Here is a 16,250-nt window from a genome sequence, read left to right on the forward strand (position 1 = left end):
GGGATGTGTGTATGGGGGAGGGGGCAGAAAGGAAAAGAATGTGTGTGTGTGTGTGTGTGTGTGTGTGTGTTTTCCCCCTTAAAAAGTATATATTGTTCTGATAACCACAAAGAGAAAGAATATAGTTTTAGCAGGAAGAGAAGACTTAAAGAGTCTTCTTGTGTTTTTACTTTCCGTTCCTCAGCATTGTGGCTTGTAGTTCCTCATAAGGTTACCTTCCTCATGAGTGTAAGACCATCTTATTATTAAATTAGGACATTTTCACTGTACAGAAAATTTGACAGGTGAATCTCCTACCCTCTGGTATTGGGGATCAGGATATTTGAGCCTTGTGCTTGCCAAGCAAGCCCTGTATCATTACCTGGCTACATCCTCAGCCCTTTTTGATTTTTATTTTGAGACGGTGTCTCACTAAGTTGCCCAGACTGGCTTCAAACTTGTGATCCTTCTGCCTTCGCCCCCTGCATAGCTGGGATTATAGGTATGAGCCACTGTCTCTAGCTACAAGTGATTCTTTTTAGAGTGACAGTTTTCATATAGTCAGAGGTTAAATCTTTTTTTTTTTTTTTTTTTGGAGAGGAGGGGGCATTAAGTTGTTGATTAGAGGCTAGCACTACCAAAGAGTCTGCTTTCTGTTCAGTGTCTTAGTTGATAGAGAAAATCTTCCCATATTTTCTTCCCACTTCCAGCCTCAGTTCTCCCTATCCTGATGGTTCTGCTGTATGAAATGGCAAATGTCAAGCTCCCTTCTGAAGTATAACATTTGGGAATTGCTGAGCTGTTCTCTCACAGACTCTGACAGTTGCCTGGCAGGATCAGGGAAAGGGTCTTGTGCTCATTCTTTACCTGTAGTTGAATAAAGAGGCAAGATGGCAAGCTGCAGGAAGAGCTCCGTCATTCTATATTCCCGTTTTTAATATCCCTTGCAATTAGGTAAGTCTGTGTGATCAATTCTGGCTCGTGGGCTTGGAGGAAAAGTGATGTCAAATCCCATGATCTTTTTTCTACTTGAACTTATCCTTTATGTATGTCTATGGGATGTGTCTCTCTGCTCATATTAGGACCCTAAAAGCAGGTTGTGAATGTGGTGAAGTGATTTGTCTCACCTCAAGAAGGGCTGATTAACTAAACATCGTAGGTTTACATGGAAATAGATTTACATGGAAACCATAATACCTACCAGATCTGTAATTCACACAGATATATGCAGCCCCAGTGATTTGACCTGTCTGCACCCTACCCCAACTGCCCCTGGGACCACCTACTGCCTTGATGCATCCTGGGAGTCAAAGTCCCATCTTAAGTACTGTAGCTTCTATTAAGAGGTCTTTGTTGTAGTATATTTTTACAATATCTATGCACTTGGCTGGCTTCTTAAAAGCTGAGAAAATTTTGTCCTTGATGCCTTAGGATTGTCATGTTATCATTAAAGGTAATGTTAACTATTATAATACAGATGCTTAACAGTTGGCACTGTTCCTACTATAATAGTACAGGAACTTTCATGAACAAGTTACTCATGTCAGTTTACCTATTTATTCTTAGCTCTGGTATCTCAAAATTTGGAATGAGACATTTAATCCTGTGGTCCCTTACTAAGTGCCTTTCAACTAACTTCATTAGCACATAGGTTATTGGAACAGTTTTTTTCCTAAACAACTTAGCCATACTTATAAAACCATTTAAGTTTTGAATTCTTACTATAATTTCTCTTAATTCAGCTTTGTTCAAAATTCTGTAAATTGTTTTGTTTGGTTCATCCTTCTATTTGGAATTTGGATAATTGCCTTTGTAGTGAAATAGAGCAGACCCAAAGCCTTTTAGATTTATTATCATGGGACTTGGAGGCACAAAACCTTTAGAATTCAGATCTGGGAAAACTGTACTTGTATGAAAGAATAATAACGATAAGCCAATTAAATAATGCTGTGCTCTTTAATATCACTAATGTTTATTATTATAACATCTTTGTAGGGGAAGGAGAAGAAAGATGAATAATAGTTTAATAGAGGAAAATTTAGAGGAACAGAGCAAATACCTTATTTGTCCTGTCAGTGCTGCACTCGGTGCTCAAGAGGTGACTCTGTAGTTCAACATGTTTTTTTTAATTCTCTTGGGTTACCTCATTTGCTAGATATATTGTCCTTGACATAGCACATAACCAGTCAATGCTGTATGGTCTTCTGAGCCATTAAATATACATACATATCCCATTATTTTTAGAGAAATTACCAAAATGTTTTCATGAAACTTGGTCTTGAATAATTGATCATTTGGGGCAGAGTATAACTGAAATTTCACTGGGAATGGTGTCTTTCTTTTTGCAAGGTTTGTATTAAAAGCATTCATAGTAATACTAGAAAGGAATATCTACATATTTTGAAAGGCACTAGGATGTTAACCTATTATAATTATAATAATGAACAAATAAAATAATCTCAAAATCAATATGTGTTTAGTCAGGCAAATTTCTAGAATGAATGACCTTCAGAACATACAGAAAATATAAATGAAGTTTATATTTTAAAAACTCATTTAGTCTTCAAATTTATTAAGATGTATACATTAAATATTTACAACTTTTTGTATGTCAGTCATATCAATAAAGTGGATTAAATGGGTATTTTTTTTAAAAAGTATTCAGAGTAAGCAGAGAATTTCTTCCATTTACTAATTAATTTTGGATAGGATCATTTATTGATGAGTTCTATTATTAATGCTATTTGTTCATAGTGGCAGAGTAGATGACCTTAAATCTCTAGTGTGTTTCTGTATCAGAAGTCCATACATTGTGTAGGTTTTTTAATAAAGGAGCTTGTGAATCTAGATTGCCTGCATCAGTATCAGTCTGCCACTAGGAGTGGATTCTCTACCTGAAAGCTTGTCTTCAGACACAGAGATGGATACAGTTCCCCTTTAACCACCGTTTCACATTCCTTGGCCTCATTTTCCTGAGTCAGCTGTGGTTCAAAAGTATTAAGTAGAAAATTGCAGAAATAAACAGTTCATAAATTTTAAATGTGTGTTTTGTATTGAACACCTAGGTAAGATCTCATGCCATCTTGCTTCATCCTACTCAAGACATAAACATCCCTTTGTCTGGTGCATCCATACTCTATATGCTACCTACCAAGTTATTCATTTAGTAACCGCCTTAGTCATCAGATCAACTGTGGTGATATTGCTGTGCTTGAGTTTGAGTGACATATATTTTATTTAATAATGGCCTCAAATTACAAGAGTGGTAGTGCCAAAGAGGCACTAGGGCATGAAACACGTAAGGGCTTTTTAACTCGGATACCATGGCGATGACACAAGACATATAGGAACAGGAAAAAAAAAAGTGCAATTAGGATTCCATACCATCTGTGGTTTCAGGCATCTACTAGGGATCTTGGGACATATGCCTCACAGATAAAGGGAGACTAAATATAATTTATTACTCATACAGGTGCCATTTGTGTTGAATGCTAAAGAAATGGGTCATGGCTTATTCCATCAGGCTTGTGCAACAGGCACTTATTACTATGGATTGGTGAGTGCTAACATAATTCTAACTGAATCAAAGGAAGGACAGGCTAGTTTTTTGACTGATGTGTTTGGTGGATGCATCATGGATGTGATAGCACTTGAGGAGGTCTTAAAGATACAAAGCATTTTGCATAGAAATGGAAAGCAGAGATGAGAAAAAGGGCCAGAGCAGTCACTTCCTAGACTTTGTTCCCAGAGTTTGTTCACTTCTTTAAAGCCAGATGCTCTTTATTTCAATGGTTCACACTGGTAGCTCAGCCTTCTGGGTAGGGGTTATTTCAGGGACATTTAAGTTCAGTCAGAATTAGGCTCTAGGCAGTTGGCCAAGAAAAATCTATAAATATCTGTCTTTTCTTACTTCTTTCCCTTTGCCTCAGATGAAGAAGCTTCCCCCACACCCCTTTCCCTAAGGCTTATCTCTTCCTATGTTCTCAGTCCTATCCTGACTTTTAAGGAATTACCTCATTAAGCAGCATGGCATTCAGATGCCCAATATAGTAACTTCTTTAGTCTTAGTTCCTGGGGGCTGTCTTTAGTAATCAGAACTTTCCCTTCTCTTTGTTTTCCTGTCCCCTAGTACAAAATATATTCAGAGGAAACATGAGGGTCTAATTCAAATCAGAGTTTTGTTTTTTCAGTTCTGAATTGAGTCAGAATTTACCATAATTACTTGGTTTTGTTTTATTTGCACCCTTGTAGGCTGACTTTAAAAAAAAAAAACAACATTTTTAATAAGGTAAAAGTATAATGAATCCATAAAGCAAACATGACATAACAACTAATATGCTATAAACACTATATAAATACTTTACATATATTCATTCTTCATAACAACACTGTTATTTTACTATTTACCTTTATTTTTTTATCCCCTGAGAATAAAAAAACTGAGGAGTAGAAAGGTTATGTAACTTCCTCAAAGCAATCTGGCTCCAGAGTTCATGCTCTGAACTGCTATCTTAGATTAATAGACTCATTAAGATGCTCAGTCACCCCTTCACTTTTTTTCATATTTACTGTACAACACATCTCTGAATATATGCTTTTAAATAATAGAGTATGTCCTTCTCTTTAAGCATATTTTGTGATAACCTTCCAGAACAAACTCTCACAATTTCATCTAGGTGAAGAAGAGTTAACACTACACCTTTTTTAAAAAAAAATGTTTTGGGCTGGGGATGTGGCTCAAGCGGTAGCGCGCTCGCCTGGCATGCGTGCGGCCCGGGTTCGATCCTCAGCACCACATACAAAGATGTTGTGTCCACCGAAAACTGAAAAATAAATATTAAAAAAAATTCTCTCTCTCTCTCTCTCTCTCTCTCTCTCTCTCTCTTTAAAAAAAAAATGTTTTTCAGGATTTTAAAATATTCATTCTATTTGAATAAACTATTAAATACAGGCTACAAATAATACTCTGTTAAATGAGCAGAACCAAGTTTATTGCTTTGGGAATGAGCAAATGCCAGCCAAAACTAACCGAGCAATGGTGCTGAAAAGTGGGCTTTCTCAAGAAAGAGATTTCTCTTTTTCCCTCTGCTTTTGTCTTTTAGATAAAGGAGCAAGTTTTACGTCTACTTTTTTTTAAAGCATGACTATACAGTGGTATGTGTTTGCCTGGAGGGATGAGGAAAGTCTTCCATGGGAAGCTGACTCATTATTTGGCTCATCTGACTGAATGACTATGCTGGAGCTATTCTTTTTGCCGTTAAGAGAAAAATACAAAGAATAAGTAATTTCCTAAAGTAGTACATTTCATTTTATATATTGGATTCAAATTTTTCCTAAGGTTATGGTTATTTTGAGTAGTTTTCATGTCTAGCCAGGACTTTTATCCTTTTAATTCAGGAACTTTTCTCTTTTGAGACAGGGTCCCACTAAGTTGCTTAGGGACATGCTGAATTGCTGAGGCTGGCTTTGAATTTTGCGATCCTCCTACCTCAGCCTCCTGAGTCCCTGGGATTACAGGTTTATGCCACCGTGCCCAGCTTAGAGAACTCATTTTTCATATATGTTAACACTGACATTGTTTTTTCTTTCTCTCTCATTGTTTAATAACTAAATTTGGTCAGCTATTGGGTGTGATTGTAGTAGTGAATGAAGATATAATCTGCTTGTGATCTGGCCTGTGGATGTCTTATACTATTTGGGGGACTCTGAAAGAAAAGTTTAACAAATGATCGTTGCTTTTAAGGAGCTCATCTTAGCTACTTAGTTGGACCAACATGCAGCAGCGATAAAGAGTACAGTGATAAGAATACATAAAGTCAGTGCTTTAAAGTCTAAACACCATAATAGTTCAAAGGAGAGTTATAATGAGTGCTAATGTAGGTAGGGAGAGCTAAATTAGCACAGTGGGATTTGAAAGGTTTCAGCTAAAGTAGACAAGGGAAGGAATTCCACAAACTGGAGTTGTTCTAAGACCAGGGGAATTAAAGTAGGAAAAGCCAACTCCTAATTAAGGAACCTTGGAGACATGAACCATACTAGAAAATGAGATTTGATAAGGATCGTGAAGCAGTATAAAATTCAGAAAAGGGAGACTAGACTGTAAAGATTTTTATATCTCCTTTCTGAATTACAGAACAATCCATAATACTTCTGCTCAAGTGTCTTCACTAGCTCCCACTTGCCTCTGAATAGGGTATAAATTCTTCAGCAGGGCATCATGTGCTTCTGTAATCTAGCTGTTAATGTTTTTTCAGTCTAATGTCAGCAACTCTTATCCAAGTCCAACTAGACATTTTGCTATTTCTCTGTCATACCTGCGAACCTTCGCTCACATTCTTGATGTGTGCCTGCCTTCTTCCTACCATTTTCTTTTTCACTCCCTTTATGTTAATTTGGGTGCGGGGAGTACTAGAGATTGAACCTAGGGGTGCTTAACCACTGAACCACATCTCCAGCCCAGTTACTGAGGCTGGCTTTGAACTTGCCATCCAACTGCCTCAGCCTCCCAAGCTGCTGGGATTACAGGTGGGCCCTGCCCCCCCCACCCCCCCACCCCCGCTAAATTATCATCTTAATGAGACTTCCTGATTACTTTAACCAGAGATCCTTATTTATTTTGCTGAAATTCTGCATTTTAGCTGTACTCTCTATCCTTGATGTGTCCTGTATTTATTTTTTGTGCATTTGCCCCACCATGTTTCTATTGAAGACCTAGAAATTTCTCATGCATTTTTGTATCTCATAACACCTCATGGAGCACCTTACCTACTGGAGACACTTAAATATTTGTTGAATTGATAAATAAATTCAGCTGATAATCATTAATTTGCTACTAATTGACCATCACTTGCTGGTGATGACAAAATTTAGTTAGGAAATTCTTGTCAGTAAATGTCACTATTGTTTCCCTTTACCTCATTGCCTTTATTTTATAGAATGAAGTTTATTATTTTCATAGATAGTCATATGGAAATGGAGTTTCCTGTTTGTTCTTTCCTTTTTTCATTTTATTGCCAAACCTCTCTCCTCTAGCAGGTCTCCTCATATTCCCTGCCATTATGTGCACCTCAAGGATTTTCTTTTTTTCTTTTTCTTTTTTTTTTTAAAGAGAGGGAGAGAGAGAATTTTTTTTTAATATTTATTTTTAGTTTTCGGCAGACACAACATCTTTTTTTGTATGTGGTGCTGAGGATCGAACCCAGCCGCACACATGCCAGGCTAGCAAGCTGCTGCTTGAGCCACATCCCCAGCCCACCTCAAGGGTTTTCTTTTGGTCTCTGTTGCAGGTTTCTTAAATAGAATCAGAGTATATGAAAGGACAGTCATACATCTTGCATAGAGATCTCTTCATGCTAATGGTTCTTTTTCTCCGTTAATCTATATGCCTAATTTCTCAACCTTTCTTCTGAGTTCCAGGCCTGTAACACTAATTCAATTACTGATCAGAATTCCACTGGTTATTTATGAGATGCCTCAGATTCACTATGTCTACTTCTTCTTTTAGCTAGTTACCCAGGACAGAAAACCAACCTAGTCAGCCATGACACTTCTTTTTTTTCATCTTCTTACTCCTGTGCCTAATATCTTGATAAGGTTATTAAATGTCTTTGGACCCTCAGTTGTTTTTCTAGATCTCTACTCTGATTACATGAATTCAAGCTACCATCATCTGTCATCCAATTTCTGTAACAACTTTGTAATTGGTGTCTGTTTCTAATTTGCAAATGTTTATACAAGCTATTTGGGTGGGAAAATAATAAAAGGACATGAATTCTCTTGAATTGGCTATTTGATAGTATGGTTAACATGTTTAAGAAGATGAGCTGGGCACAATGGTGTACGCCTGTAACCCCAATGATGAAGGCAGCAGCAGGAGGATTGCAAGGTCAGTGCCAGCCTCAGCAACTTAGGCCCTAAGCAAATTAGCAAGACCAAGTCTCAAAACAAAGAATACAAAAAAAGGGGAGGGGATATGTTTCAGTGATTTAAGCACCTCTGGCATTCCCCATGTACCCCCCACCAAAAAAAAAAAAAAAAAAAAGGAAAGAAAGAAAGAAAATAGAGAGCATGTCCTTCCTTCTTACCACCAATGCCTAGGGGCAGGGAGGATGCTATTATTTATGGTTATTCTACTCAGAAGTTTGCACCTAACATTGTTTCATGAAGTTAGTAAGAACTCTACACATGAAATCTTGTGTTATTGCACCTTTATGAAGAAAAAAATTAGAATAGCTTTTGTTCTTAATTTGTCAGAGTTAGGCTGTCTTACACAATGCTCTTATGATTATACAAAAAGAAATGCTGCTATAAGATTAAAAAATAACAGCAAATATGGTTTATAGTTGATCAGATATGGCGTCTTTGGAATCTGGTTTCGGGTAGAATTTATGACCACACAGAGAAATGGTTATCCAACAGTATGCAACATACAAGTGTTTCATTTTCCTTTTTAATACGATTATTAAGTTGAATAGGATAATGCCATGAATCTAGTATGTATTAATTTCAGCAAGAAATTTTATTAATTTTGCCATATTGTATAGAAGATGAGGAAATGTGACTCAGGTTTTAGTTCACTTTGTGTCTAATGGAACAGTACTTTTTCAGGACTGCTGAGAGATGGATTGCCATCCTTCTAGCAGAGGCTTTTAGTGACAATGTCTGGATTCCATTGTTAGGCTTGCTTTTCAGATTTATAGATGAAACAATTTGAAGGAACAACATTTGTTTCAATGATAGAATGTAGATTCAAGATAGTCTTTTTAGGATAAAAAGAGAGGATATAAAGGGAATTTTGCAATAAGATAAGATTATCGTATGGTGGAGATCTACTTTAAAATAAGTCAAACGAAAAAAAAAGATAAAATAAGCTTATTCTTCTAGTGATGAGATACTTATGTTAAAACCAGTTTGATCTTAATCATTCGGTTTAAGCCATTTCAGAGGATTTTGTCTTGACTTCCTTAGTATAGGAAGGGCGATCAGTAAACAGTGCTCCATCAAGCATCCCCTTGCCAGAGGTTAGAACAGCTATGGGCATCTTGATCCAAAAGATTAGCTTTGAGGAGGGTGATGAGTCATGGTGAGTTTCTTCAAATATTTGAACTGCTGCCATAAGAAATAACTAATGTTTGTCTCAAAGAAAAACTAGAATCAATATACCCATTCATTCTATGGAATACCTGGATGACAGTGGTCATCATCCAGAGATCTGTTAGTCTCTGTTTTGGTTGTGTTCATTCTGATTTTTTGAGATATTACTATAGTGAGAAACTACTAAATATTGATAAAGAAGTTGTCTGTTTAATGCAATGACATGCTTTCTACAATGAAGAATCATTTGTCTTTTTAATTTTCAAAATGACATCTTCTCCTGTCCTTTGGCATTTATGTACAATCAAATACAGGAATATTGATGATGAGTAAAGGACTCTAAGTTTTGTTTCTCTAAATTTTATCATAGGCTTTCTTCATTTTAATTTGGGGCATTTCTCAAGTGGCTAAATATGATAAGTAGTTGAAAGCAATATTTACAGAACCAAATTTCATGCAAATTCATTAGTTTTGTGACCTTGTACAGCTGATGTAAACTTTGGGTGCTACTTTTTCTCATTTATGAAGTATAATAGCTCTGGTTTCATTGTTGTTCTTGGTGGTGATGGTGGTAGTAGTGGTGGTGGTTGAGACCCAATCTCAGGATCGTTGCTACATTGCCCAAGCTGGCCTTAAACTTCTGACTCAAGTGATTCCCCTGCTTCAGCCTCCCAAGTAGCTGAGACTACAGGTGCATGCCACCATACCTTCCCACTTTATAGCTCTCTATGAGGAATAAATAAATTTGTCAGAAATGATGGATGACTATTTTTAAGTTAATGAGATCATAGGATAACAAAAATTATTAACTGTGGTAAAGCCTTTCCTTCCTATTTCATGTGAAGAGTGAAGGTGGAAGACATGCAAGAAGAATGGTTTCTACACCATGTCTGCTTAAAGTTTTGAGAATGTCTCAATTCCTTTTTCTTTGAATCTACCCACATCCTTGTGAGCTATATGACAAGTGATAAAAGATTTCCTAGTATCAGGCTGACAATATATAATTTTAAAGCAATAAGGAACTTCGGATAGGACCCAGCACTGAACCCCTCTCATGTTTTTATTCTGTAAATCTAGGTCTACAGAGTCAATCTACTATATTCTCAGTCACTCAGAGAGTTAGTGAACTCTCCCTAAGATAAATCTCTGGAAGATAAAGACCCTTGATTTCCACTTCAGTATCTTTTATTCCTTGAAGAGACTAAATCAATTATTGCTCTTTAAACTAGTCCCCAATCACATGCTGCTACTCCTTTGTTCATTTTGGGGTTTTAGGAAAAATAATTCCTTATACCACCCCCTTACCAGCCTGTGGTGTTCTGTCTGCGTCTTCAGCATGTCCACTAGGTGGAGTCCTAACTCAGAAGCTTTGTTGTGGGAGTTGAGGACTTCTGTGCCCTAAGTAGAACTAAGGGATCCACACAGTATTGACCCATTACAAATGCTGAACCATTTGAGTAAGGTATTATTAGATCTTGTAGTTAAATAAAGATAAAATTGAATTAATGACTATAAATGCTCTAGTTACAGTAAGATGTATAAAATACTTTTAGATTTTGTTTCCAGGAATGTTTAAGAATGTTTTTTTTTTTTTTTTTTTTTTTTTTTTTTTTAATTTTTTTTTTATTGGTTGTTCAAAACATTATAAAGCTCTTCACATATCATATTTCATACATTAGATTCAAGTTGGTTATGAACTCCCAATTTTACCCCAAATACAGATTGCAGAATCACATCGGTTACACATCCACATTTTTACATAATGCCCTATTAGTAACTGTTGTATTCTGCTACCTTTCCTATCCTCTACCATCCCCCCTCCCTCCCCTCCCATCTTCTCTCTCTACCCCATCCACTGTAATTCATATCTCTCCTTGTTTATTTTCCCATTCCCCTCACAACCTCTTATATGTAATTTTGTATAACAATGAGGGTCTCCCTCCATTACCATGCAATTTCCCTTTTCTCTCCCTTTCCATCCCACCTCATGTATCTGTTTAATGTTAATCTTTTCTTCCTGCTCTTCCTCCCTGCTCTGTTCTTAGTTACTCTCCTTATATCAAAGAAGACATTTGGTATTTGTTTTTTAGGGATTGGCTAGCTTCACTAAGCATAATCTGCTCTAGTGCCATCCATTTCCCTGCAAATTCTATGATTTTGTCATTTTTTAGTGCTGCGTAATACTCCATGGTGTATAAATGCCACATTTTTTTTATCCATTCATCTATTGAAGGGCATCTGGGTTGGTTCCACAGTCTAGCAATTGTGAATTGTGCTGCTATGAACATCGATGTAGCAGTATCCCTGTAGTACGCTTCAACAAATGGTGCTGGGAAAACTGGAAATCCATATGCAACAAAATGAAACTGAATCCCCTCCTCTCGCCATGCACAAAAGTTAACTCAAAGTGGATCAAGGAGCTAGATATCAAATCAGAGACTCTGCGTCTGATAGAAGAAAAAGTTGGCTCCGATCTACATATTGTAGGGTCGGGCTCCAAATTCCTTAATAGGACACCCATAGCACAAAAGTTGATAACAAAAATCAACAAATGGGACTTACTTAAACTGAAAAGTTTTCTCTCAGCAAGAGAAACAATAAAAGAGGTAAATAGGGAGCCTACATCATGGGAACAAATTTTTACTCCTCACACTTCAGATAGAGCCCTAATATCCAGAGTATACAAAGAACTCAAAAAATTAAACAATAAGAAAACAAATAACCCAATCAACAAATGGGCCAAAGACCTGAACAGACACTTCTCAGAGGAGGACATACAATCAATCAACAAGTACATGAAAAAATGCTCACCATCTCTAGCAGTCAGAGAAATGCAAATCAAAACCACCCTAAGATACCATCTCACTCCAGTAAGATTGGCAGCCATTATGAAGTCAAACAACAACAAGTGCTGGAGAGGATGTGGGGAAAAGGGTACTCTTGTACATTGCTGGTGGGACTGCAAACTGGTGCGGCCAATCTGGAAAACAGTATGGAGACTCCTGGGAAAGCTGGGAATGGAACCACCATTTGACCCAGCTATTGCCCTTCTTAAGAATGTATGTTAAGCTGGGCGCAGTGGTGCACACCTGTAATCCCAGCAGCTCAGGAGGCTGAGGCTGGAGGATCAAGAGTTCAAAGTAGGCCTCCGAAACAGCGAGGTGCTAAGCAACTCAATGAGACGCTGTCTGTAAATACAATATAAAAATAGGGATGGGGATGTGGTTCAGTAGTCAAGTGCCCCGAGTTTAATCCCCAGTACCCCACAAACCCTGCAAAAAAAAAAAAAAAGAAGAAGAAGAATGTATGTTGAGACTGTGGTGTGAGACAGTCTAGTTGCTTCTTGAACTTGGTACTACCCTTGTTGTGGAGGGAAGGTGGGATAGTAAGCACAGAGAGAAGGGAGATAGAATTAATATTGTGAATAACTACTATTATATTACAAGTTCCAAAAATTAAAGGAAAGAGGAAATATACACAACCTCCTTTAAGTTTGTAACTCTCAGCTCTGGTTTAGATATGAAATGATTGGTTGCTGTGTTTTAAAATCCTAACAGAATAACTGTTTAGTGGTTTCAGATGTTTTTCATGAAAACTTGGAATTGTCACATCAACAGCAAAAGCACAGAATCTGTCTTCTGTTGGAGAATGCCAAGCCAGATCCAGAGGGAAAGCAAAACAGACACCCCTGATTGCCCCTTTAGCAATTTTTCCCCACCCAAAGTATTTGTTCTCCAAGAAGGAACAAAATATATAGGAAAAATGTTTATGTGTTCAGAAAAGGTAGAAAATCTAGATTTCTAGCCTATTTCACAAAGCCTACAGCTAGTCAGAAGTAAAAAAAAAAGGTTAGGCTATATGTCTCAAATAGTAATGAGGGCTATTTCAGAAAAATTTGAAAACAAGTTTCTCTTAGTTACATAAAGTTTCTCTTAGTTTCATAAACTTCCTGAGGACAGAAACCTTGTTGTATGTTTCTTTTGTTTGCCTCTACCACAAGGAACAAAATATCTGTTAAGTTGATAGATTGTCTACCTTTAAGTCATTAGTTAGGCTTGGGATAGGAAGGCTTACTGGTGATTAAAGTATCTCTGATCCCTAGAGAGATGCCTGGGAACCTTGGAAACAGGAAACATTTGATTCTCATTAAAACAGAAGGGAGTGGCCGCAAGGAGCAAACCATATTGAGAACAGAGGGGAGGCAGCTATGTTTCGTTTGGGGAGAAGAGAGAGTTCTAAATTACAGCTTGGTGAAAGTTGTTACAGAAAACATAATAAATGATTAGTTTTTTTATACACTAAAGCCCACAAAACCTTTCAATCTGTGCCCTCAACCACATAGTTTGAAAGTATTTGTAAATCCCTGGCCAGATTCCCACACTTTTAGTAAACCTGAGCCAGAATTTTACTTACAACTTTTTTAATCTCTCTAATTGTCTTGTTTCTACTGCTTTGTAGCGTCATCTCTACTGAAAAGCAACATCTGTTTCATTGTACATGTTGATAACATTATAGACAGTGCTCACTGGGGGCTCTGGAAAAAGTGGGTGTTGTCCATCTTCATGCCTGCCATGTGCTAGGGAAGGATTGGAGAGAGAAAAGGCTTGGAATTTGGATATAGCTGAAACTGGTGTGTGTGAACAGATTCAAAAATATCCTTGCATTCTTAGCTGGGGTTTTCTTATTTCTCTCATTTAAGCTGGTTAGTGATTTAAAGGCCTTGGCCTAAGGACATGATGACTTACCAGACCTTCTGTACGTCTTTTATAGTTCCTAACAGACCTTTTCCAACTTCACAGTATTGACAGAGATTGAGATGTTAAATCTCTTTTCTTCCTTTCTGTCATGGTATTTGAAGCCCTGTGTCCACTCTTTCCAAGTATAAGGACTGTTCTGACCAACTCAAAGAAAAATTGCTCCTCCTGGGAAAAGAAAAATCTTCCTTTTTCTGGATTTTACTCCCCCCCACCTTCCTTTTCTTTCTCCACTCCTTTTAGTTTTTTATTTGGTTTTTCTTCATTCAGGTCCTTTTCCACCTTTTCTCTCCTAACTCATTTATAATCCAGTCCAAGTAAGAGAATGTCTGAAGTAAGTGCATTCTAGAATAGGTCTGCCCCTAAGGATGTTGGATTAGGCCAACACCTAGAAAGGTCTGGAACAGTAGGAAAACAGGCAAATGAAGTAACAGCCATGAACAAGGCCCAGTTAATATGAATGAGAGCACTGGTGAGGAAGTCCCAGACAGGTGACTTTTCTTGGTCACAAAAATATTAAGACAGACATAACCATTCATTCCATTCCTTTTCTCTTTAATTTACTTTTAAGCCCCTCTGTCATTCATCCCCTGACACACCCATCCAAAGCTTAACTCTTTTTTTTTTAACCCATAATAGGGATTGAACCCATGGTGCTTTACCACTGAGCTACATTGCCAGCCCATTTTATTCTGAGACAGAGTCTCACTGAATTGCTGAAGCTGGCCTGAAACTCGGGATCCTCCTGTGTCTGCCTCAAAGCTTAACTCTATGATTTTTAAACCTTACCAGACATTTTATAGCCACTTCTGGATCCGGGGTACATAACTCTGAAATATTTGGCTAACATTTTTCTCATATTAAATCATTGCTTTGCATTTGGCAGGAACATGCAGTGTATACTTTGGGTAGTTTGAATTTTCTGTACTTCAAGGAATAGATAAGTCTGTTGTATAGGCTTGTGGTGTTTAGGATGACAGCCCTCCTTCCTTTATTAGCATACTAACCCTGACATCAAAGAACTCTAGTCCAATCTTGCAGTGCCTGACAGCCATTTTCATAGGAGATGGTGTGAGGAGGAGGAGCAGGAGGAAGTGGATTGGAAAAAGGAGCTTTGTTTTTCTCGTCTTAGACTGTGGATGAATCATGTTCCCACCACTGCAATTAGATTTTCAAACCTCCAAGGCTGTGAGTGCAGAGCTGAAAGGGCAAGTAGTGACGTTCTTGAGAGAGAAGTAAAAAAAAGAGGGGAGGAGACAGGCAGGGAAGGGCTGGCGCAGGAAGGAGGAAGAAGGGAGGGGAGTACAGCAGGAGGAGCCTTTTTCTTTTTTCCCTTCTGCTGTGCTGTCCTAAGTTATTTTCAACTTAAAGGAAAATCAAAACTCTACTACTGCTTTGGTGAACAAGGACAAACTCCAAAGATTTGGAAACATCTACTTTGAAGATCATCTCTAGCTTCCCACCCCTATAAGGAAAAATTTTTTTTCTCATCTTTGTTGTTTTAAGGAAGAACAATTTAATGAATTTTCTCAAGTCATCCCTTTGAAATAGAGTCCCTTTTCTTTTTCTCTCTTTTTGGCAAAATACGTACTGGATTTTTATTTCCTGCTTTTGGTTTTTTTCCCCACATGTGTCAGCCGTTATGCTCAGACAGTTTATTCTCAATTTTTCTACTGGACTTATGCCCCATGATGGAAAGGGTGTGTGCTTCTCTTTCAATCAAGACCTGCATGATTGGGATCTTGAGGCATTTGTTGCTTATATCATGAACTATAAATTGATCGTCTCAGAGCTCTGAGTTTGCCAGAAAGTTCTTACTCATTTCAAAGAATTGGATTCTGCTTGGCTTTTTTTTTTTTTTTTTAATCCATTTTGACCCTTTGAGGATATTCTATATAGAGTTGAAATCTCCTATCCACCTTAAGAAATTTGGAGCTTTGGACTTGTGTGAGCATACGGGTCCCCCAGTTAACGGTGGATATACTTTCCTGCTTTCCTGTATTTTGCTCTTCTGCATCTGAGTAAAAATGTATGAGCGGCACAAGAGGCGTTACAGCCTGTGTGACATCTCCAAAGTGGACAGGACTGTAGATGTGGTGTTGCTGAAGGTAAGAGGGGGCAATACCTCATGCATTATGAAACTTTCCATGCTATTTTCTCTGTGTCCAGTAGTAGTATCTCTGGACTTCCACATTGGTAAGAATGCTGAGAAAGCCTGTGCCAACAGGGAAAGGTAGGGGGATGAGTTTGAGATTTTTAAAGGAGTGTCTGAACAGAAACAGGGTGTTCACAAATTATCATCAAAACCCTTTAGAAATGTAATTTTTACTTTAAAATGGATTGCTATGTTCAGGAGAACCTCATACTTTCAAAAATCACTGAGTGAGAAATTTACCCCTCTGAGTTGCTCTTTCCTGGGGTGTG

General features: G+C 37.6%; 1 protein-coding gene across 14 annotated transcripts in view; it reads left to right on the forward strand.

The window, feature by feature from the left end:
* Positions 1–16,250, forward strand: part of Akap13 (A-kinase anchoring protein 13) — a 353,536-nt gene that overhangs the window by 206,315 nt on the left and 130,971 nt on the right. Inside the window, exon 1 of one of the 14 annotated variants that reach the window (XM_046436823.2) lies at positions 15,149–15,934. The exons of the other annotated variants lie outside the window; for them this stretch is intronic. Coding sequence (XP_046292779.1) covers positions 15,854–15,934 — 81 coding nt within the window. The 5' untranslated portion in view covers positions 15,149–15,853. Of the gene's footprint in view, positions 1–15,148; positions 15,935–16,250 lie in introns of those variants that run through there. 14 annotated transcript variants of the gene reach the window in all.

This window comes from Marmota monax, unplaced genomic scaffold (genome assembly GCF_021218885.2).
Source record: "Marmota monax isolate L192 unplaced genomic scaffold, Marmota_monax_Labrador192_F-V1.1 WCK01_AAM20220418_F8-fsc00005, whole genome shotgun sequence".
NCBI lineage: Eukaryota > Metazoa > Chordata > Mammalia > Rodentia > Sciuridae > Marmota > Marmota monax.